Below are 25,174 nucleotides of genomic sequence, written 5' to 3' on the forward strand. Positions count from 1 at the left end.
TTCTTACTCATGATATTATGGATTCACTAAATTTCCACAGCATTCCTGCAGCAAGGGGCAAGTTTACGTATACATACAAATAAATAAAGCGGATGCAACATTACGTGTATGTATTTCAATGTATGGGTATGAATTTACATTTTGTGAATTCGATTGCATCTATCATTCCATTTGCTCTCTGTGTTGAAGATAGGGGTACAAATGGCTTTGTAAATCGGCTCCATAATATTTTCCCACACAGACCACCCTATGCCCACCGGCATTCTGTGAAAATTGTAAATCGTTCCATGGTTTTCCAAACACTTGTGCCAGATCAATTTATGAGTTTAGGTGCACAATACGTGTGGAAAGAGCATCTCTTTGTATCAGTGATTAGTGTTTAGTGGAATCCCAGGTGGATTGAATGCCCTTGGCGGGCAACGAGACTGAACCGGGCGCCAGAGCGCCACCTGTAGCAGTGTAACGAGATTCATTTAAGGCCAGAACGTCCCGCACCAAAGAGCAACGAGAGCACGGTTGAGGACAGAGCAATGCCGAGTGTCAGAGAGAAGCAATAACTGGAAGGCTAACATATTTCGACATTAACAAGACTAATGTGTCTGTGTAGACCCTGTGGTGCTGAAATTGCCTGTCTCAAATGTTAACAAAATAAAAGCTGTAAATGTTTTATATTTTGTATTGTAGGTTAGGAACCTGATACTTAAACAATGAGATAGAAATAAAGTTTAAAGCGTGTAGTTCTAAACTGCTAAAATAATTGTGAGATTTTACCTTGTTTTTTTTTTTACTGGACGTGGTGTCCGCTTCACTGTATTAGTTTTTTTTCTCCATAGTGGTGCAGCCCTCACTCTCCTTTAAGCTAGGGTGACCAGACGTCCCCGTTTTCCCAGGACGGTCCCCGTTTTTGGAGAAGTGTCCCGACACTTTTCTTCAAGTGACTCAAATGTCCCTGTTTTTAACAGTGTCCAGGTTAAACACAGAAATGTCCCTGTTTTTCATCGTTCCGGTTGAGCATGCGCGCGCATGCTCTCTTTGCACTGTTTACGTCATGTGTTGTCACTGAGGTGAGCGCTGTAGCAAGAAGGGAAATCCTTTGAAGAGAGACATTTTACACGCAGCGCCACCTACGTCATCGTGCCAGCCAAAGTTTCTACTTTGGATAAAACAATATTTCTTCGTCCTGTAGCTTGTATTCATAGCCATACAAACTTTTCAGTAGCCCTTATGCATACCGTGCAAGGATTAATGCATTGCTCATTGCATGTTTTATTCCCAACCAATTGATGCATGCTCTGTGTTCTCCATATCAAAGCTACGACTTGACCTTTTGACTGACCTTTCAGATCACGGCAAACTGTTTAGCTGGAAAGGACTTAAAGGAGCAGGGTTAATGCCTGTGGGAGAGGCGAGCAGCGCTGCTCGAGCTTTTTGCTCAGGTCTTCACACTATTGCACTATGAGATGATACCAATGGCTAGAGTGCACTATACATACCCCAGTAAGGTAACATGACATCCCAGCAGTGACCACGCAAATGTGGGAGAACTGTGTGGTCGGCCAGCCTTTGCGACCCTTAAGACCCTAAGGCAGTAATACCTGGAGAGAAGTGGTGTTTTTTTACATTGGTCCATGGCTGCCCTTTGGCAATTTAGCATTCCGCAGTTTACTTCCCATGCTTTTCTGTCATGAGCAACTAAGCAACATTGGTGAGTTGTACTTTACGTGGTGCTGACGCGCAGCTATCGAAACTAGCATTGATAAAGCTAGTAAATCTGGCGTTTGCTAGCCTGTGATGTTTTATTGATTTTTGGCAAATATATGCTATAGTCCTTAAAAGTGTAAATGTAATAACCAGTACTAATGCCGCTGTGTAAAGGAGAGGGTTGCCAAATAAAAGACAGCGGATTTGTTGTCTGTAATGCTTCATCTCGGTCTGTGGAGGGAGCTGTCATTGTAGTCCTTTTTCTATGTCTATAACAGTGTCAAATAGTCCTACTTTGTCGATGGTTACTGCAAACCATAGTCCTACTTCTATGTCTATGACCTGTCCCCGTTTTTTAGGTCTCGGCTCGAAGGCTGCGCTTGCGCAGTCTCGATCCGAGATTTAATGACTTGGAGAAGAGGGGCTTGAACCCGCCCCTCTTCTCCCCTGTTCTCCATTGGCTGGCCTCTTCAATGCTGGCCAGCCATTGGAGAAGAGGTCCCGTCACTCCGATCAGGCCCCGTCCTTTTCGGATCGGGGGGCGTGATTTTTGCAGAAAGTCTAATAACAGCAAAACACGCCCCCGAATCCGAAAACGACGCTGCGTTTCTCCGAGGCATTTCTGCTTCGCCTCGGAGAAAGGCAGTGGTGGGCTCATTGTACTGTCTGTAATGTATTATTTGTGCTCAGTCGACGTAGCAATGTTTAGGATGTTATCTCCACATTTTACAGATAGCTGCCTCATAATGGTGGGCGTCATTTAATTAGCAAATAGGGCGACAAAGTGTTCTAACTGTTCTAAAATATTTATATAAAACTTAATTACGGTAGGTTGGGCTGCTGGCGCGGAAGTGCGCGAGCTCGCCGGGGCAGCAGGGCTCTGAGAGGCCCATCAGCACCCAGGCTGCATAGGCGGCCGCTGTGCACACGCGCTGAGCCGGCTGCCGCCTGCATCCTCGTTCACCCGCCGAGCATCTCTCCGCGAGCAACCGATGTGCAGCTCTGCAGTGTCTCCCCGGGACCCGGCGGAAGGAAGGCAGCTGCCCCTCCTCGTGCGAATCTCTTCTCTCGGGGTCTTCTGGAAATGACAATCACGCCACTTCTCAGCTGCCGTGTTCGCAGTGCGCCTGTCCTCAGAGCGGTCCTCCGGCCGGGGGTGTGCACCGGTTTCACCATCTGTGGGAGGCAGACCGTGCCTTGACAACAGCCAGCCTAGTCTGCAGAGGGACTTTGCATTTTCCTGCGAGGGGACGTGGCGGCTGCTGCCAGTGCATGCTCATTCGGTTGTATCATCGTAGACTCCTGTCCGGAAGCCCAGGAGTGGTGCTTACATTTATTGTACATAATGATATAGGCAGCCATGGATTTTAGTACCGCGTCGGTGTTTGACCGTCATAAAGGTAAGTCAATTTCTGTTAATTTCTAGGTGTCCTGCTTGCCCCCATCCCAACAGCATCCAAACACGCACAGACGCAACGTGTGCAAAAGGCATATCCGTAAGTCGCCTCGATGGCTTGTACACACTGGAATGCGTCTGTATGCTGGAACGCAGTTATTACTGGAGTGGAGGCCGTGTCGTTTGCTTGTAAGTGTCGAACATGTCATCCTTGCAATTAGCAAGTAATTAAAGCAGAGTTATAAAGCTCTCGCGGGCTAATTGACTTCTTTGCGACGCTGCTGCGTCGCACGCGCACTGCCCGCGCGGCGCCAGTGCACCACGGCGCCCAGCAGTCTACTACGAACTCAGCTTCACTTGAGGACAGCGCTTTCTGGGCTGGTTGCTATGGAGATGAGCGGGCTCTCAGCTGTCATTTCACAGCGATGTTTTGAAAAACGTTCTTGTTGGCCGTATGTATATTCTGTGTGCGTGGTTGTCCCGTTTTTATACCGAAACTTCAGAGCTTCTTGTAATACGTTAAAAGGCTGCTGGTGTTCGTGTGAACTGAATTACATAGACGAGCGCTCTACCTCAGTCTTTCTTCTCTGGCCCTAGCCTGACGCTATTTCGACCACTTCTGACTGATAAGCTTTCTTTGATGGCGGTGTCCCGACTGAAGCGCACAGCCACTTCAAAACCAGTTTCTTTTCCTAAGAGTATATCAGTTAATATCACCGATATTATGAGCGGTATTTAAAATGCGGCCTACATTCCCTTTCCTTTTTTTGTTGCTATTATTTTCCATTGTTAATGGGGCACATAAGTGCTAACTAAATAGCAGAAAGATGTAGTGTTTGACCAGTGACGTATGTGTTTAAATGCTTTGAAAATGGGCTTTTCACAGGTTGCACTGAGCGATTCATAAATTCGCACATCTGTGCAAACACACTAGTTCACATTTGTGGACTTACAGGCCAGTATTTTCAAGAATAAGTTGTTGAAGTTCAGGTTCCTTCCACAATTCTTGAAGACGTCATGGTTTGGCATTATGAAAATGGGAATGTCATCATTAACAGATAAACAATTTGCAATCTTTCGAGGTAGGAATGGAAGGCACAAAAACGTAGACTCCCTCCCTTGAAGGATACTGCCTCATATTTTTCAAATGAATATCATATTTGGCAGTTTTAATTACTTTTTAATTAAAGCCTTATCAATAGCATGGCGTGCGTTTCGGGTTTGTATGTGTTGAAATTTACATTTTATAATTCTCTAAAAAGTAAACTTTAGCGATAAAGCCAAGTAAACTCACGTTTCTCTTTGCAAGTTACTGTAATTTTAAATAACAAATTTCATCTACGAGTATTAATTTACATACCCGAGTATTAATTTGTATACTCATTAGGTCTCGGCTCGAAGGCTGCGCTTGCGCAGTCTCGATCCGAGATTTAATGACTTGGAGAAGAGGAGCTTGAACCCGCCCCTCTTCTCCCCTGTTCTCCATTGGCTGGCCTCTTCAATGCTGGCCAGCCATTGGAGAAGAGGTCCCGTCACTCCGATCAGGCCCCGTCCTTTTCGGATCGGGGGCGTGTTTTTTGCAGAAAGTCTAATTATCTCCTCCAGCCAGTGGCAAGAGGAGATAACAGCAAAACACGCCCCCCGAATCCGAAAACGCCGCTGCGTTTCTCCGAGGGATTTCTGCTCTGCCTCGGAGAAAGGCACTGGTGTGCTTGCCTTTTGCTCTGCCTTGTTAGTAATGTTCTTTACTCTATAACGTGTGTTTTAGATATTCTCTTCTTTCTCACAGTGTTACATGTTCGGCTCGTAGCAGTGTGTCTAGGTGTGATGGTCAGGCTCACTGCTCGCTCCAACTAAACTACGTTCTTGGAACTTTACATTATTAGCGGTTTGTGTTTAACAGACTATAAATACATGTGGAACAGCACGTGCACGTCGTAGTGTTGATGTTGAAGGCTTGACGTGTTTTGCGTTGGCAAAGGCACGCGCGTTCGAAGATAAAAACAAGCCTACGTGCTGTCGCGCGAGATTTATTTATCCATACTGCTTATGTTACAGAAAGGTTGCCACGAGAATTCCTCAGCCAGTAAAGGGACGTGACTCCAACGGACATTTTAATAGGCAGTCAGCAGTGTGGCCCAACGTCATCAACTATGAAGGTCGCTAGTGCTGATTTAAAGGTAATCTCAATTACCTGCGTTTTCCTTGCCTAAACTCTCTCCGAGAAACAGTGCCCCTTACACATCCGCGTTTAATTATAGCAGAAGAAAAAATAAACCTACGTGCAAGCCGATGTTCAAATATGCGGTGATCCGATCTTGAAAACCAGGACAGTCCACAACCATAGAAGTAGGACTCTCATTTTGCCTGGACCAAGAGGCGCACCACGTGACATCTCTCGCGAACATAGACAATACAGATGCAGAGGCATTAAGTGTAATTAAATCAAACGTGTTAACTCAGCAGTATCTGTGTTATATGAATAAATTGCTTCCTGTTTAGGGCTGCTGACTAAGCTTGCATCGGAGCGCATGGAAACGTTTCTCCCTCTGTGTTTAGTTGACTGCTCTGAAAAGCTGGGACATGGGTTACATTTATTTGAGTTTGGTGGGACAATTGCTGAACTACTGGCACTGCCCCGACAAAACCTGATCAGCCGAGGCGAACAGCTTGCGAGAAAGCTACGGTGCAGATTGCAGTAACTTCCCTATTGGTTGATAGCTTTGGGGTATTTCCTCATCTGAGTTTCGCAGATGGTGGGTGAGTTTACGCACCTTCCCTGTCACTGATTGGGGCACATACTTTCCCCTCCTCAGGTACCAGTTAGTCCCTGGTTTACACAAATTTCCCTACCAAGGGAGATTTCAATGCCGTGGACACCCTCCTCCCTCCGGGGGGCGGGAGCTGGCCGTTTGGTGTAAAACGCTTCTCTTTCTCTAGGGACTGTCGGAGTAACGCACTACACTCGTTTGTGCTCTGTCCGTTCTGGGTGCACACACACCCCCCTCCCCAGGGTCTGACACTGTTGCGGTAACACACCTTCCTCTCACCCGGACTCTGCAAGCGCTGGGGTTTACTCACCTTCCCGTCAGGTGGAGTCTGTCATCGTTGGAGGTTTCATCTCACCGCTAGGGCCTGGCCCTGCTATGCTTACACACCGCCCCCCCCTGCTATGGTCTGTCAGTACTGGGGTAAACACTGCATCCAGGGGGGTCTATAAGCAGAGTCACACAACACCTAGCTCTGTCGCTAATAGGCGACTTGTGACGCACCCAGGCACCTATTATGAAGAAATGACATCAGAACTCAACTGTAATAACAGATAGGGGCCTTGCCTTATGTACAAGGCAGAGGCTTAGCGCTGCCTTGTACATAAGGTACCCTTTCACGCTATGGTTAGCGTGAAAGGGGTGTGCAGTTGGTGTTGTGCTGTACAGATGCATATAACATAACACATAGATCCAGGCGCGCAACACCCATTGGGCTCACCGGCCTTCAGCCCCCCCCCCCCCCCATGTGTGTCAGCCCGGCTGACACAGCCTCGCGGGCTGGCGTCCCTCTAATTGCAGCCGGACCAGAGTACTTCACAGGTCTTTAAAAGACCGTTTGCTCGTTAATGAGGCTTTTGTTGTGTTTCCACCCCTTTTTACAGCCACTCTGCCTATGGCTGGAAGACGTAGCCCCCCCCAAAATCTTTTTCACCCCCCCCCCCCCCCAAATTTGGCTCTAGTTGCCCGCCTGCATAGATCTTATGTGGGCTCCACTTTGCATCCGTCGGTGTTTCATGTCAGGGATTAATAACAAGCATTTACAATGCAATGGTCTCGGCATTGGTAAAGTTAGAGCTATTGGCATTGCTCATGACAATGCCGTTTCTTTAAATGTTTTAAAAACAAAAACATAAACAAAAATAATGTCATGAGCAATGCCAATAGCTCTAACTTTACCAATGCCGAGACCGTTGCATTGTAAATGCTTGTTGTTTTGAGAATCTGGTCACCCTACTTTAAGCTGTCCTCTGCCTCTACAGTACACACGCCACATGCCACTACCACAACTCCAGTTGCAGCAGTAGGGTCTTCCAATTACGTGTAGCCAGGATCGACCAGGAGCGTCCTGCAGTGGTTGCATCGGACCGAGGCAAAGAGTAACTAGGTCGAGCGTGCAGCATGAGGTGACCTGGTAAAGCATATTTTGCTTTAGTGCTGGAAAAACTTTATTTACACCAGAAAACCCATAATTTTAGGGTTAAGGTGTGGCTACAAAAGAGGGTAGGGTCGAAAGGGGTGGAGTCATGAAAAGCAGTCTCCGTCAATGTACTTGTTTTCTATTTGTGTTACAGTAAATGTCTCCCGCAAAGGACATCCCATAACATGCAGATGAGCTTCATTTTATGTAGACCAGTAAGTGGCTTACTATTTTTCACAGATAAACTTTTATTAGTAAAGACAACACTAAACACTGCGTTACTTTTTAAATCATGACTTACTGTTTCTATCAGCCATTCACGTTACATATAAATATTACCACCGAAATCTAACTCGTACATATTGAAACTCTCATTGTAACATCCTGTATTTCTTTTACATACTTGTAATTTATTGTCAATGTGAGCATGTGATACAAAGTGCTCCCACACCTCACACTGGGGTGAGTAGGGCTAACAAATTATATAAAATCACTAAGTGCTATTTCAATTGTGGTTCGTGTGAATACGCCTACAAATGCATTCGTTAAAGTTAGAGCTGCTGGCGTTGACAGTGTTTTAAACTTTTGCTTTTTTATACCAATGACAATAGCACTATGCAAATAATATTACTCCACAGCAGAGAGCAAAATTAATGAGTAAATAAAAAACATTGTCATTTTCAACCCCAACAACTTTAACTTTAACAAATGCGAGACCTATTGCATTGCAAATGCTTGTCTTTATTGGCGTACGTCTTAAAATAAAAAATATACTATAAAGTGTTCCCGTCACCCCGCCTGTGCAGCGAGATATTATGTTTCATGGATCCATTGGGCATACCCATGATGGAGGAGTAGGAGAACTGGGGTGAAAGGAAACCGGCCCTCGGGAAAGCACTTGGAAGTCCAGCATACGGATAACGCCAAAGAACACCAGCAGCAAGGACATTCGAGTTCGATTTGCAGTGTCAGCACACCAGCGCGGCGCCGTCTGCCGCGCGGAAGCACATATTGTTCTATTCAGTGCATTTTTACTCCACTTTTATGCATTGTCTTTCATGAGGTAAGAGGAGGAAAGTGCTCAGGATTACACCGAGACGCAAGGTAGACGAGCAGGTGCCTAGACTTTCTTGTGGGAGTGTGCGAGAGGACTTTGAGAGGGGGTACAGTACGGTAGAAAGGTGGCTTCAAACCTGCAGCTCCCACGCCAGTATCAAAACAAGACTGTCCACTACAACAACCAGGCTGAATGTCCAGTGTAGAATACTGAAATACAAAATGGCTGTACCTCTGTGTGTTAATGTGCAATAATGTAACGCCCTTTGCCATCATTTAAGCGAGGATAAAAGCAATTTCCCATGTGTTAATCCAAGCAGATATAAATTGTTCTCTTAGGTACTGAACTTTTCATTATCTGAGCTTTAATTGCACATTCAGTGTAACATAAAATTTGATTTGAGTTAGTGTGTGTTCTAAAATTGTGACATGTTAATTGTCTTACGCCGTTGCCTAAACAAATCAAAATTTCAGCCTTTAACAGTGTTTAGTAAAGTTTATTAGGAATCAAAGTATATGAGCATTGAGGTCCTCTGATAAGGCCAATGTTTATTCACAGTTGCCGTTCAGTTACCCTGAATTGTATCTTTCATTTGCAGGGACTCATGTACAGGGGATTTCTGAACTGCTTTGCCCAGACTATCCAGAAGGAGGGAATCCTGGGTGTGTACAAGGGCATTGGCGCCTCCTACTTCCGTCTTGGACCCCACACCATCCTCAGTCTCTTGTTCTGGGACGAGCTGCGAAAATACTACCACAGATGACCCTGAAGAGGCTCCGAAGGAGGCGGCACTGGGAGAATCCTGCCTGGGATTGGATTTTAGGCCTTAGTTTTCCATGACAATGGTACTCCGTACTCTACCAATTCAAGGGTCTTAAAGCTCTGAGTGCCTGTCATTCCCCAGGCGGAGACTGATGGATGCAGGTGGAAGCTGGAGATGACCTTCCTGCCTGGGTGTCCCAAAGTAGGCACAGCAGCGCCAGATCCATATCATGCTTTCAGATGTTCTAAATAAGATAAGTGTACATAGCATCAATCTAGATAAAACCTCAGGTAGGTCACTTTCTTTTATGTCTCCCACTGACACTAAAAATTATTTTTAAACGAATGAACTCTATGAAACATTTAAAAATTATTTTCCTTAAAAAACAAATGAATGAAACTGGGTAGATAAGTAGTAGTCTTACTCAGAGGTGAAGCTGTTCAGGAACTATGTATGTCTATATTTTTGAGCATCTGTACACTCTGATTTTGTGAATAGCCTAAAGTTGTAAAGTTACTGACCAGTATAAGAATACGTTGCACATGTAAATTACTCACCACATGTTTGGATTTTTGGTTACCTTTGTGAATAGACAAGAGTATGTTTTTGTGCTTTCAGTCCACTGCACTTTTTCTTTTGTCTTTCTTTTGTCTTTATCATCTAGTATTTATTGAAATGATTTAAACTAGACATGAAATCTTTTTGCTGCATTGCCTTTCCCTTGTTCATGGGGCAGACTGGTTATTGGGCAGTCTCCATGGTGGGTGCCGTCATTTCCCATTGGTATTCCAGGGGGTTACTGTTACATTCTAGTGGAATAAGCAACTTGTGCTCTTTGTACACTGAACTCTCCATTAATGACAGACCCAGCAGACTAGGCTCACTCCAGAAGGCAGCGTGCAGGAACCTGCGATTCAGAATACTGCACCAATAATACTAAACCATAATGTCCAAAGAGCGCTCCATCATAGATCTTTATTACATATTGGAAAGATGGGGCAGTTAAAACGATGATCGCCACAAAAACAGACACCTTTACACCTTCTGTCGCTTAAAGCGGTAGAGTGCTAGCATGGTGATGACACCCATGGAAAACGCTATCCCGTGCTGGCGGTTCTGAGGTTCTCTGCCGTCCTCGGAACCCTTTAGGTCTCAGTCCTCCTACTTCGGCTTTGTACACAGCACTTCTTGTTTGCACCAAGTGTCGGACGGGATGTTAAAATATACTAAATCTGCTGTGATCTATCTGCCCTACAGTGTGCTATATTTTTTCAGCTGCTCTATGTGCAAAGGTGGGCTGGAATGGAAGGCCGAGGGAGCTAGGAGTCTGCCACAAATGTCACAAAGCACAAATATGGGGTGCCACCCCCAGAAGAGGTTCTAATTGTAGTGTGCTGAATGAAATGCCCCACAGTAAAAGGTTAATATTCGAGGCATATGAGCTGCAGATTATACACTGTGCATAGATCGCCATCTGGTGTTGGGCCCGGATGTTTGCAGTTTGTTTTTCCTTTTGGAAAGTCTTTGGAAGTCACGAGGTCGGTGACTCCTCCTTTGGTTCGTATTGCGCATGGGCTTCGGCTCCATCCTCAGATTGTTTTTTTCCGCCATCGGGCTCGGATGTAATACTTCGCGCTCCAGTTCAGCGATCGACGCAAAAATCCTCGCTCATCGAGATCCTTCAGACAATAAATCATCTTAATCACCTTCTCTTCGGCACTTCTTCGATTCCGGTCGTCGACGGCGGCCTTCGGGCCTATTCCGGCTCCGGTCTCGGCTGATGGAAAGAACTCCCTTCAAGAAGTGCCCTCGATGTGGGTCCAAATTCCCCCACACCGATCTTCATGAGGTGTGCAACCTCTGCCTCTCCCCTGAACACGAGGCCCGAGACTGTCCCGCCTGCAAGCCTTTTAGATCTAAAAAGACTATTCGAGGTCGAAGGGCCAGATGCAACATGGCGCACTCCTCGACCTCCGCTCCAGTCGACATCTTCGGGGACGACGTCGAAGCTCCGGGACAGCGGAACATCGAAGAAGAGGGCGACGACCCCGTCAGTGCTTCTGAGGCCGACAACTCGGATGTGGAGGACATCACCCCGGCGCAGAGGGTCGTGAGTACTATACCCTCTCCCACACCCACGCCGATACCCAAAAAGGCGTCGGTCACGCCTTCGAGCCTAGGCAAGACCAAGGATACTGCTTCTCACACCCCACCTTCGGGCCCGGTAAAGAAGCCTACTAAGCCTTCCGGAAGCTCGGGCTCGAGCCAGCCTACCAGCGGTACCGAAAGACACTCTTCGGCACCGAAGAAAAAATCGGCCTCCACAGCGAGTCCAGCACCAAAGCCCTCGGTGACGAAACCTGCCCTCTCGGTGCCGACCAAACATCATAAGGCCCTCGGCACCGACACTCCCGTGCCGAAGCCTTTTTCGGCACCGAACAAAAAATCGGAGGTCCCGAAGAAGCACGGCTTAGACAAACCTAAAAAGCCGTCGGCCCCGAAAATCTCGGCGCCGACCGAACAACCAGTGTCGCAAGAACTTTTCACACCGGATCCTCTGCAAAAGACACTTACCAAGGATCCAAAAACTGGATATTTGACACTGTCTTCAAAAAAGAGACACTTGGACAAACCAGCTCCACCTCCAAAGAGGAAGGACACTGCTACCTCCCCTTTCAGAGTGCCTTCCCCACCTCCTCCACCTCCTCCACCCTCCCCACCTCCACCTTCTCCACCCCTGCCTCATCGCTCTCCAACCCTGTCTCCAGACCAAGATGATCTAGGGGACCTTTACTATGATCCAGCAGATGTGCCACAAGACCCCACCCCTACTGGATCTCCAGACCCATGGGATGACTATAACAATCCGGACATCCCAGATGTCCCACAGGATGACCTTTACCCATCTAGGCCATCCCCACCAGAAGATTCGTTAGGCTTTCACCACCTACTACAGAGGGCGGCACACTATCACGGGGTGGAGTTACATACTGACCCAGTGGAGGAAGATTTTCTCTTAGACACCTTCGATAATGCACATAGGTCTACTGCCATTCTACCTATGTTAAAAGGAGTAATCAAACATGCACCAGAGGTTTTTAAAGACCCAGTCAGGGCTAGGGTCCTAAACCCCCGTATAGAGAAAAAATACAAAGCCGCTCCACAGATCCTTCATACATTAAAGGCTCTGCACCACTGGATTCCTTAGTGGTAGCTACAGCTAGGAAGCGTTCAAATTCTCCGGCGTCAGGCGAAGCACCACCACCTGACAAAGAGTCCAAGCTCCTAGACGCGTCAGGCAAGCGCACTGCGTCACAAGCCGCCAATATATGGCGTATCGCCAACACGCAAGCGCTATTGGCGAGATACGACAGGGCGCATTATGATGAGTTAGAGACAATCATGCACCATCTCCCTGAAAAATAACGAAATAGGGCTAATGAATTGATCCAAGAGGGAAAAACTATAACCAATACCTCTATACGCTGTGCCCTAGATGCGGCAGATACAGCCTGACACCAGTGTCCTTCTCCGTCGCCACGCCTGGCTAAGAGTTTCAGGTTTTAAACCTGAGGTACAAGCCTCCATATTGAATCACCCATTCGACCAACAACATTTATTTGGTCCAAAAGTTGATGAAGCCCTAGAGAAGATGAAAAAAGATACTGATACAGCGAAATCCATGGGAGCCCTACAGTCACACACTCCTAGGCGCTCCTTTCGCCGTTCTTCCTTTCGGGGCACGGGCAGAGGTTACTCCTCGGATAGTGCATCCACGTCCTACAAATCCCCTCCCCAGTCTACCTTCACAAAAGGTTATCAAAGAGGCGGATACAGAGGCAATAATAATAAAGGCAGAGGCAAGACAAATACCGCCCGCTCTGCCACACCGCCTACCCAATGACTTTCCCCCGCTCCCTCCAGACCATTCCACTCCGGTCGGGGTCAGAATACAACATTTCCTTCACGTCTGGGAGACAATCACCTCAGACAGATGGGTGACCCAAATTATTCATTCAGGGTATTGCCCAGAATGAACATCTACCCCCCCCCCCAAACATTCCACCCAGGCAACGCCCAATGTCTCAAGAACATGCCACGTTACTAAAACAGGAGGCAATCTCCCTCCTGCAAAAACAAGCCATAGAGCAAGTCCCCATCAATCAACAAAATTTAGGGGTCTACTCCCTGTACTTTCTGATTCCAAAAAGAGACGAGACTCTACGACCTATCCTAGATCTCAGACCTCTAAACACTTACATACATTCAGACCATTTTCACATGGTAACCCTTCAACAGGTTCTTCCACTCCTCTCCCAGAACGACTTTCTCACCACTCTGGACTTGAAAGACGCATACTTTCACATCCCAGTACACCAGGCTCACAGAAAAAAGCCACGTCCTACGAACAATGTGTGCAACACACCGCCGCTACAATCCAACTACTTCACCAGTTAGGTTTCACGGTGAACCACAAAAAGTCCCACCTGGTACCATCATACACAAAACAATACCTCGGTGCCACCATAGACACCTCCAAAAGCCATATCCTATCCCAATCCTGCCAGGATTGCAAATATACAGGCTCTGCGTCAAAAATTCATATCTCAACACTCTCTCCCAGCAAGGGTGTTTATGCAACCGATAGGGATGATGGCCTCTTGCATTTTCATAGTGCCCTATGCAAGACTCCAGATGCGTCCACTCCAAGAGTGTTTAGCGCGCCAGTGGAACAAGGCCCAGGGGCAACTGACAGATCTGGTGTTGGTGGACGGTCGCACCCATCGCTCTCTGCAGTGGTGGAACACCACCAACCTTTCCAGAGGTCGACCGTTCCTGGACCCCGTTCCACAAATAATCCTAACAGACGCATCGCTCTCCGGCTGGGGAGCTCATCTGTTACATCTCACAGTACAGGGCACATGGACGCCGCAACAAATGCTACTCCACATCAACCATCTGGAGTTACTCGCAATCTTCCTAGCCCTAAAATCCTTCCAGACGCAGATTTCAGGCAAGGCAGTCCTCATTCGCACAGACAACATGACTGCCATGTACTACATTCAAAAACAGGGGGGCACACACTCTCCACAGCTCTCTCAATTAGCACAGAGCATATGGAGATGGGCAATTCCACAGAAAATCTTTCTCCTGGCCCAACACGTCCCAGGAGTCCAAAACACCGTGGCAGATCTGCTCAGCAGACAAACGCAACAGATTCACGAATGGGAACTTCACCCACAGGTTCTTCACCCGTTCTTTCAGAAGTGGGGGCATCCACACATAGACCTATTCGCCACCCACGAAAACAAAAAATGCCCAAGCTTCGCCGCCAGATACCCACACCCATTGTCCAAAGGCAATGCGATATGGATGAACTGGTCAAACAAATTTGCATACGCTTTTCCACCTCTCCCACTAATTCCATTAGTGGTGCGAAAGCTACAACAGCATTCCCTAACACTGATCCTAGTAGCTCCAACATGGGCCAGACAACCGTGGTACACCACCCTGCTGGAACTCTCGGTAGTACCACACCAAAAGCTGTACCTCTCACCATGCCTCCTAACCCAGAACCATGGAGAAATCAAGCACCCGGACCCAGCTCAGCTCAACCTTGCGATCTGGCTCCTGAGGTCCTAGAATTCGGATACCTTAACCTTCCCCCTGATTGCATGAATATTATCAGGGAAGCTAGACGCCCTACTACTAGGGCATACTATGCTGCAAAGTGGAAAAGATTTGTTGTTTACTGCCACAACAACACAATCAACCCTCTAAATGTGTCCATACAGCACATCATCTGTTACTTGCTCCATCTACAAAGGTGTAACCTAGCATATACATCCATTCGGTTACACCTCGCAGCAATTGCTGCTTACTTACAAATCAGGCAGCACCTATCACTCTTCAGGGTGCCTGCCATCAAGGCCTTTATGGAAGGCCTCAAAAGAGTAATTCCACCCAGGGTACCACCCTCACCTGTCTGGAACTTGAATATAGTTCTCACAAGGCTAATGGGACCCCCTTTCGAACCATTACATAAATGTGAGCTGCAATTTCTCACATGGAAAACAGCATTTCTAGTGGCCATCACTTCCCTTAGAAGGGTTAGTGAAATACAAGCACTCACTATACAGGAACCTTTTCTCCAAATGCATCAGAACAAGGTTGTACTCCGCACCAACCCAAAATTTCTACCCAAAGTCATTTCTCCGTTCCATCTAAACCAGTCGGTAGAATTACCAGTCTTTTTCTCAGAACCTCAAACCGTTGCGGAAAGGGCTTTACACACACTGGATGTTAAAAGGACCTTACTTTACTACATCCAAAGAACACAACCTTTCAGAAAAACCAAACAGCTATTTGTCTCTTTTTCTCCACCACATAAAGACAACCCTATTTCCAAATCAGGGATAGCTAGGTGAATTGTAAAATGCATACAGATTTGCAACCACAAAGCAAAACAAACGCTATCTGTTCCCCCTAAAGCCCACTCTACAAGGAAGATAGGGGCTTCTATGGCTTTTCTAGGAAACATACCACTAGATGACATCTGCAAAGCAGCGACATGGTCAACACCGCACACTTTCACAAAACATTACTGTGTAGATGTGCAAACCAAGCAACAAGCTAGTGTGGGCCAGGCTGTACTAAAAACACTGTTCCAAACAACTGCAACGGATGCCGGTGGTCGCCGCTAGGGTTGGGTACTGCTATATAGTCTATGCACAGTGTATAATCTGCAGCTCATATGCCTCGAACGGAATATGCTACTTACCAGTATGCATCTGTTCTTGGCATGTAGAGCTGCAGATCTATACACGCCCACCCGCCTCCCCGGCTACCTGTATCCGTTCCAGTTTATCTTATTTAGATACAACACACATGGGTTTCTTTACTGTTATCACTACGCTCCATCTTTCCCTGCTGGCGAAAAACAATCTGAGGATGGAGCCGAAGCCCATGCGCAATACGAACCAAAGGAGGAGTCACCGACCTCGTGACTTCCAAAGACTTTCCAAAAGGAAAAACAAACTGCAAACATCCAGGCCCAACACAAGATGGCGATCTATGCACAGTGTATAGATCTGCAGCTCTACATGCCAAGAACAGATGCATACTGGTAAGTAGCATATTCCTTTCTGGTTGATGGGGTTGTAAGACTCCATGAGTAAGTGACCGGTGTAGGCAGTTGACCCAGTGCTGTAGGAGACCAGTTACTGCAACACCCGGACTCCAGAGTGACATGGAGAGGCCTGGTGCTACGAATGAGCGAATACCCACACAGGTCCTTTGATGGTACTTGGGGCTAAAATCCCATGAACGGCTGACCATGGGGCATCCACTGGACCCACTCATATCTAGTCACTGGGTTGTAGGGCTATGGTCAAGATGATTTTAAAATTGCTCTTTTCTGGAACCCTCATAACTCTAAATATTGTTCAAACAGTTGTGAAATCGCGGGAGCAAACTTCGGCCTCAGACGTTGGCCGGAAAGCCTGAAAAGTCTGAACATCCCTAGCATGGGGACTGGTGGGACGATGGAAAGATGAGCCATTGCAGTATAAAGATTAACTGCACACTGAAGTTTCTCCTTGCTGTAAAAGCGCTAGATCATGGAATGCAAAAGCACTAAGTGCAATTAAAGCTGGCTGCCTTGCTAGAACATGGAATGCAAAAGCACTAAGTGCAATTAAAGCTGGCTGTTTCTAAGTTCCACGGTTCAACTTACATATGTATGACGTAACACAAGAACATGCACGTTTTCCTTTGATCTTAATATGCACTTTATGGGGTTTCCAGGGACAGTTATAGCTGTAACTGAGGCACTATTTTAATAATCCTTGTCCAAAATGCAACAATCACTGGCTATAAAAATGTTGTGGCAATGTATTTAAATGAATCCCAGATCATTTTTATATTTATGATGTTTTTATAGAATGTTTAATTTTCTAAAACAAAACAAAATATGTCAAGAGAATTGATAGTTTAAATAAAAGAACTACAGTAAATTCCGTCCTGTGTCACTTTTCTTTGCATTGAGCGGTTTTTCGCACGTTGAGAGCGCTTGGGCAAGAATCTATGCCGCAATATTGCTTTTAAATGCAGCATCTCAGACGCTTTAGGATCTTTTGAATATGTTCGGGCTATGAAAGGATGATAAGTAATACTTACTTTTACGTGGAGATGCTACCAGAGATTTCTAGTGTGTACACCCAGGCCATGCATTCCTCCTAAAAACCACCTGTCTGACCCCCAACAGTAGTGAGACTTAGCCTCCCGTCTTCCCTCCTCCTCAGCAACATCTGATTAACAGCGGGTCCCAGTTCCCCAGGTTTTGAGCCCTTTTTAGGGCTCGCCTAGTGTTGCAGTGCGCATGCGTTGCTCGCTTTGGGAAGCTTCTTGTAATCGATTTCATTTTAGAAGTGGAGTGTAGGCTCCACCCCTTGTTTTCATTGGGATGTCATCGTCCATGCTAATCGCTGGCTTCCCATTGTAAGTGAGGCTTTTTAGTCCTTCCTTGTTACCGCCCTGTCTCCTTTTGGCCCCGTCCCCCAGGTTGGATTGTTTACTTGCGGCATTATACTGTCCCCTTCAATTGCTGGATAAGCACTTTTTTTTTCCATTCGCGCAATGGGTCCTCTGTTTCCTGACTTCCTGTGTGTCACTACTGCCTGCTGCTTCCCTTGTGTACCGGGATGGCTCCCGGTGTGCACCCTCCCTTGGGCTCTGGTTCCGGCCGGCTACTCAACTCTGCACCAATGGCGGGGGGGCTCAAAGATAGCCTGCCCGCATCTTGCGGAGACATAATTGCGGTGCCAGCACCTCTGTAAGTACCGATGCTGCACCTTTCAAGTATCCGAGCACGGTAACTTCCCGTCGTGTGCGTTTATTTTGCTGTGTATTTTTTTGTAAAATTATTTCTGCTGTCCCCATAGCACCGCAGCGCAGTTAGGGGCTCAGAGAGGTCAGGTTTTTATCTCTGGTTCCGTCTGGCTACTCAACTCTGCACCAATGGCGGGGGGCTCGGAGATAGCCTGCCTGCGTCCTATGGAGTCATAATTGTGGTGCCAGTGCCTCTGTAAGTACCGATGCGGCACCTTTCAAGTATCCGAGCGCGGTAACTTCCCGTCATGTGCGTCATTTTGCTGTGTGTTTTTTAAAATTTATTTCTGCCACCCCCATAGCACTGCAACGCAGTTAGGGGCACAGAGAGGTCAGGTTTTTATGTTGAAGTTAGTAAAATTAGCATCTTTAAAACTTCTAACATTATCATGCTCCCTGCACTTCTTAGAAATAAAATTAGTGCGATATGAAGCGCTATTTAAAACATGTTGATGCTTTCAGCAGAACACGGTGGTGGTGTTGCTAAGCAAGGCCTTGTTTCCCTCCAGGCTGGCCTTAATCTCCCTTAGCAGTGCACACCCCCTTTCCTCCCCGTGTCTGAGCTGCAGCTGATGCCCACGGTGCCCCCTCCTATCCCTGGATTGTAGCGTTATCCTTTCAGCGTAAGTGGAGCAATTCATTATCCTTCTTATAGTTGTGATACAGGAGACTTTGAGGCAATCCCCCAAACCCTCCGTTTGGATATGGGTTTGTAGCATTTTGTTTCAGCCCTTGCGGGAAGCTGGCGAGGAGCGTCCTGCGGGTTTGTGTACTGCTGCCCACCCTCTTTGAACCCCTCGCAGGGCGCTCAGTGCTTCTTCGAGTATCCTGAAGAAGCGCCAGGGGAAAGGGGAGAAGTCGCTGGTGTCCTCAGCTGACAGTGTCTTTGTCGCTCTCACACTGGGGGCCAGTGTATCTTAAAAACTATGCGAGCGCTAGAATATCATTGGGGAGCTCTAGAGACCCTTTTAGTAAGAGGGTGGAATGTCTGGTCACCAAGAAATGGATCCACGTGAGACCTTCATCTTGTGCCTTGGAATCCAGCTCTTTACTCAGCCTTTCATCCTTCCGAGGTCGGTAATATAAGTACCGTTTATTTAGGTACTAAAAGAACACAGCAGTGGCAGAAAGCTCTACATAAGAGTGTCTACTGTTGATGTTGTTTTTCTTCCCTTCTAATAGTCTTATTCTTACTATCACTGTTGGAAAGTCTAGACACTTATATAAAAGCAGGGTCGCTAACTCTTTCCACGCAGACACAAGTGGTGTAGGACCTGTCCTGATGATTTTATTGTGAATTGGACCTGCCTATCCCATTATGGGCATGCCCCCAGGCCAAGTCTGGTGGGTTGCAAGTGGGTTGCAAGTGATGGAAGGACACAACTGCTTCTAGAGTCATGCAGGCCAAGAAACACTACTTTTTTCACACATTTCCATGCATTTTCTGTTGGTTAACTCTTCTATATCTATTAGGTGTTGAGTGCAGCGCAGTTCATGCATGTATAGAAAATCAGCCATTGTTTATTTCCAATTTCAGACGGAATTCATTTACACTGTAAGGCTGTAAGGCTCAAAATATCCACATACACTTTTTTTTTTTGTCTTTGCTCTTCTTTTTTCTTCTCTTACAACTTAAATTCTCTCTCTTTTTCTCTTCCCTGTCTTTTGCTCCCGGTCACACTTCCTCCTTCCTGTCTACTGTCACTTGTTCGTCCTTTCTCTTGTGGTCATGGATGTGCAGGCTTTCATGTGCTCTTCTCCAAAATCAGGCCTTCCCCTTTCATGATCTGTTTTGCACTGTTCTCTTGCACCCTTCAGTGTTGCCCAGCATCCCTGTGTACTATCTCTTTCTCGTTCTTTTGTATTGTTACACCCTCACGTTTTTATCTCTTCTCTTCTAGTCTTCTCTCTTTCCTGCCCCGCCAATTTCTTCCTTTCTTTCCCCCTGCTCAAGCTCCCCTTTCCCTCATTGATCACCCCTGTTCTTTTCTCTCCCTAGTCCCCTTTCTGGTGCGTCTTGCTCTCCCACCCTCTTTATCTCGCCCATCATCAACCCCTTGCCTATTTTTGCATCTTTCTCTCACTGGTGTTTTTTGCCTGAAAGGTCAGAGCTAGATTTCTCTCACCTACCCTCTGTTGACTCTTGTTCATTTAAATAAGGAATGTCCTAGGTAGGTCCAGGAGGACCGAAACCATGTGTCGGAGGGATGGGCGGAAATGGAAACTAGGAGGCCGCAGTGATCATCGTCAGAGTTGGTCAGGTGGTGTTGTTTGAGGTTTGACTTGTCCGGTTATGCTCCCCTCTTCTCCCGTGGTTTCTTCAGGATGGTTGGATGGTGACAGCCGTCCGGGAGTTGCTCAAAGAGAAGGAAAGAGCGGTCAATGGACTATACTGTTTCTGGCCAATGTTTCACCATCACCACACCCAGAGTGTAATAAGACTGCAGAATAGGAAAAAAAAACCAGGAAAACAAAATCGAGTATAGATGAACCTTCCACTTACGGAGAGTCAACCAGACAACAAACAAAAAGAAAGAAAAAAAAAACACCATGGCAGGTTCCCTTGCAGGGTTTGAGGTTGGCGGCTGGTGGAGTCACAGGATATCCTCTCCTTTCTAGTACGACCGTAATGGTCCCTTTTCCAGTTGCTGAGTTGGGTTACGTCAAAACCTCTAAAACAAAAAAACTCCTCCTGAGGTGAGGCGATTAAAAAGGAAAAAAAAAACCACTGCAGGACTATATTCGTCATGGGAGATACCTTCTCCCCCCCCCTCCACCCTTCCTTCTGTGACCTGAGTATGTGGGCGTTCAGTGTGGGAGCATGCAGGGGTTGGGCTTAGGTTAGTTATAAGGCCCGGTGCCCCCTTTTTCCCCTCCCGACCCTGTCCGTCCACTCACCGCGTCTGCCGCAACTCTCCAGAGTTGCGGCGGCCTCTCAGCGTCCTCCGGGGGCGTCCACCAGTCTTCGGACCACCGCTCAGCGTCCTCCCCATCGTCTTCGGTTCCTCCCGTGTCTTCCTTGTCCTTCGGCGCCTCCCGCGACTCCTTCTCCTTCGATTCCTCCCGTGATTTCTCCTCCGTCCACCGCTCTGTCTCTGTATCCTCGGCGTCTTCCTGGTTCCTCCTTCCGCGCCCCGCCTCTTCCAGCGTCCGTCTCCTCAAGGCTGGTTGTCCCGCCTCATCCGGGTGGTTTCTCTGTTCCCATTCGTCGGGTCTCTCGTTCTTCTCCTCAGTATCCTGTAGAGGGGAGGGAGGGGAATTAGTTAACTCTTCGTGTCCCTTTGCAGAGACCGGACAGAATGTGGCGGTAAATGTTGAGTCCCCGTCCTCGTATGGCTGTATTTTCTCACTCCATGTCAGACTTTAAACAAGCATTTGCAATGCAATTGGTCTCGCATTTACCCGAGTTTAAGCTACTGGCATTGTACATGACAATACGTTTTATTTATGTTTCAAAACCCAAGACATAAATAAAAGGCATTGTCATTTACAATGCCAGTAGCTCAAACTCGCGTAAATGCGAGACCTGTTGCATTGCAAATACTTGTTGAACTCGGCAGCAATATCAAAATTCTGCTGGGCCCATTCCTCCCAGCAAGGGATGTAGCTTCAATAGGTGCAGAGGCACCAGGGGCCACGGAACCCTAGTTATTCCTGTATTTCCCAGTTCAGACAGCAGCCACGGGGTCCATTTCCTTCCTTGCAGTAGGGCCCATGACACACTGGCTACCCCACTGCTCCAAGCACCCCACTCAGTTTTTCATTTAAGATTGTTAATAGTGCAAACATGACCTAAGGTCATACAAGCACTTTCCAAGAGAACTGGATTACATTACAACATTTGTTTATGCAGGAGGAGATTAGGTGATTTTCTCAGACTCGCAGGATGTTGATTGCAATTGTTGATGGCAATTGTAGCTAGTAGGCCATATCTCCACCTCAGTGTGCCTCTCACTCTTTCATAAGAAAGCAGATTCAGCCAGACCTAGACTTTTTCATTTCAAATTTGTTTTTGAAAATGCAAAAATGTGCTTCTTGGCTACGACTCAACTTTTATACCTGTGACCATTGCTGGGACACCCGGTCCACTTTCCTGCTTCTCCTTCGAGATGCCTGGAAGCAAATCATGTGCCTGGAACATCCGTTCCTTAGCAAAGTGGAAAAAAAAGAACCGCCGTCTTCAGTGAGCTGTTAGACCATCAGTACCAATCACGTATCTTTAGATAATGTACACATTGTCAAGCTTTTGAGAAATGAACAGTATGTTTTCATGGAATAATGGTTCTGCATTGTAGGATCTTCACTGATGGTCATAAATGTTACAATAGTTATGCATTGTGTGGGTGGACCGCGGAACACTTCATTTTAAAGCAGTTGTCCATATAGGTAAACACACAATGTATTATTCCATACGAGGAGAAGCACTCTTTGGAAGCCTATGCCAGGCAAACTGTTTCCAAAATGCTGCCTGTCAGACTCCAGAAGGATTATTTCAAGACTGCATTTCTGCAACTTAGGTGGAAAAAGGCTTAAAACCTGTCTACAATAGAGTGAAAGGCATTGAAAACTCTGATAATGGATTCCTGTCTCTTTAAGGCTCCAGGACCATGCCGTAGCCATGATGCATTGTACTGGCAGTTGTCTCCCAGGGTCAGTTCTGGGTTTTTCCCGGCTTGTGATAGAAGGACCCCAGACCAGAGTAAGATGGACACCCGTTTGTTTTTTCAGTCAATTTTCATTCCTAAATTGGCACTTGGACCTTCTCTCAATGTCTTGTACATCTTTCTGTTGTTAAGCTTTTTTTCTAGTATTAAGTTATTTTTCTGTTCGAAATGCCATCCCTTTTTGTTCAGTGCCCCTCCTGTGGGAGGAAGAAACCTGCCAGAGACCCACATAAGGTGTGTGAAAGATCTTCCGACAATGGTCAGGGACATTGATTTTTGTCAAAGAAATGTCCAGGACATTGAGGGACAGAAGGTAACAAATTTCAAGGGGACATTAGAAGTCAAGACAGCTAAGGAGGAAGAAGTAAAAAGCAGTACTGAAGACAGCCAGCACCTGCAAGAGACTCCCATAGAAGGCGCTCTAAGGAGAGTTCAAAGGAGAATGAAAAACATAGTCGAAGCCATTCTCAATGTCATTCCAGGTTGACATTCAAGGTAACAACGTCACTGTCAATGGCTTTGGCTCTAGTGTACTTCGTGTTGAAAGCTGGCTCGCTGCCAACATGATTTCATCAAAACCATAGAACATCCTCTAAGACTTCTGCATTAAAGCTATCAAGGACAACGGCGACCCACTCTCTCCATTGACACATTCTCCAGTGATATTAAAGAAATCAGGGTTGAGGCATCACCCTGCTTGAGGCACACCGTGGTTTTGACAGAGTCACTTTCACCATCGATTCATTCCATCTGCTCGAAGTCGACTCTTGTTTCAACAAGACTGGATTCACCATTGTACCTCATCTCAGCATCGCCCAAATCAATGCCAAGATTTTCGGCATCATCAGTCCTACTGACACACACCTGAAGAGTGTTCCTCCTGAAGAGGCCATGTATTCCTCCTGAGGTGCTGCTGCACCCTAGATTTTCTCCTGAGTGACCAAGACCACTTCCTGTGCATCCTAAAGCTGATTATTCTTCCTGAATACCCTTCTCGGTACCTTTGCATCTTCTGCATCTGCATACTCCGCAAGAATTGATTCTAGGCCACTCTGTGTCCTCCTTGTTTGGACGGCATACTGAAGAAGAAATGCTAAAAACGAAAACAATTGGGCAGAGATACTGAAGAATGTGGGACTAAAGAGAAGGAAAAGCTTTTTTACACATATAAAACTAAAGAAAAGAAGTACTTTCTACAGAGGGTTTAATCCCCTTGCTGTCCATACCAGCCGCAACCACAGTAAGGCACAGTACCAGTGGAAGACGTCAAAGCCCAAATCTACACCCACTAGACCTTCCAATCTTGCAAATGACATTGGTAAGTAATAGGTAGTGGCAATCTAAACCTTGCCCCCCTTCCCCCACTCGCCCTTTCCGTTCACCACTCCAGTGGGGGGGGGGGGGGGGCGGTGTTGTAGCATCAGGAAGAGTGGTGATGAGAAACCTCAGACACATGAGTGCTAAATATTGTGAGTCATGGCTGCTGAGAAACACGTGGGAACACGCCCTTGGGGTTGTTAATGAGAGGGTCCAGGGTGCCTGTACACACACCTTACTTAGTGTGGCAGACATCTGGAAGAGCGTGATTAGTAGGGTCCTGAGCTTGCCACAATTCGCAAGAGAGCTGGGTATCTGGACCGTGGTACCATTCAAACGTATCAGTGAGGCTATGCCGATCGCTCATTGGAGAGAGGGTGGTTAGGAGACGCTGGGGTACTTTTATCTGGATGAACGGTTTGTTACTTTTGAGGACGTTTGTGTCGATTTCTCGGTCGGGACTGGACGGTTTCTTCAGTGTGCTAAAATTGCCAGTATAGCTCTGGGAATTTGGTCAGGGTTTCCCAAGGCTCCCAAGAAGTTAGAAACGTTGTTGACGATGAGTATTGCCTGACTTTCGGAGTCTGTGTTCAATGGGGCACTCGAACAGTACTAAGTCGGAGGGAGCTTTCCTGCGAGGTGGGCCTGGCTAAATGATTAGTGGACCCCCTGATGGATAAAGAATGGATGGAGGCTTGAGAGCTAACTAGAAGGGTGTCCTACAATGCCAGGTTTAAACTGATCCACTTGAGTTACGTTCACCGCATTTACTTGACACCAATTAAGCTGAGCAAGATGTCTGCAGGTAGGTTGGCGGACTGCCTGAGGTGCAGGGCAGCAGGTGCCTCTTTCCTGCATTGGCCTGGCTGTGTCTGACAGTGTGCTCGTTTTAGGCTAAGGTGATAGCAAGATTGTGGAGGGTGACTGGCATGGTGTTGGAGACCTCAAGACGGTGTCTACTGAGCATAATTAAGAAGCCCTGGAGAGGGGTGATACGCTGGAAGTTCCTAAGGCTAGCACTGGTCATTGCCAAGTGGCATGTAGCAATGGTATGGTTGGGACTGAGGCCCCCCCCTTGGTGTTATGGAGTAGGGATACAGTTTAGTGGGCCCTAGCAGACCAGACACACATTTGGCTGGCTAGGAAGGAAGATGGATTGTGGACTTAGACACTGGAGACATTGTAGGAGGCCAAGAAGG

At 46.9% G+C, this 25,174-nt stretch overlaps 1 protein-coding gene across 1 annotated transcript in view; it reads left to right on the top strand.

Moving 5' to 3' along the window:
- Window positions 1-10,648, top strand: part of SLC25A35 (solute carrier family 25 member 35) — a 123,617-nt gene extending 112,969 nt beyond the window's left edge. Inside the window, exon 5 of the mRNA XM_085637847.1 lies at window positions 8,941-10,648. Within this exon, the coding sequence (XP_085493973.1) occupies window positions 8,941-9,105 (165 nt within the window). The 3' untranslated portion in view covers window positions 9,106-10,648. The remainder of the gene's footprint in view (window positions 1-8,940) is intronic.
- Window positions 10,649-25,174: the final 14,526 nt, after the last annotated feature.

Source organism: Triturus cristatus, chromosome 12, assembly GCF_964204655.1.
Source record: "Triturus cristatus chromosome 12, aTriCri1.1, whole genome shotgun sequence".
Taxonomy (NCBI): domain Eukaryota; kingdom Metazoa; phylum Chordata; class Amphibia; order Caudata; family Salamandridae; genus Triturus; species Triturus cristatus.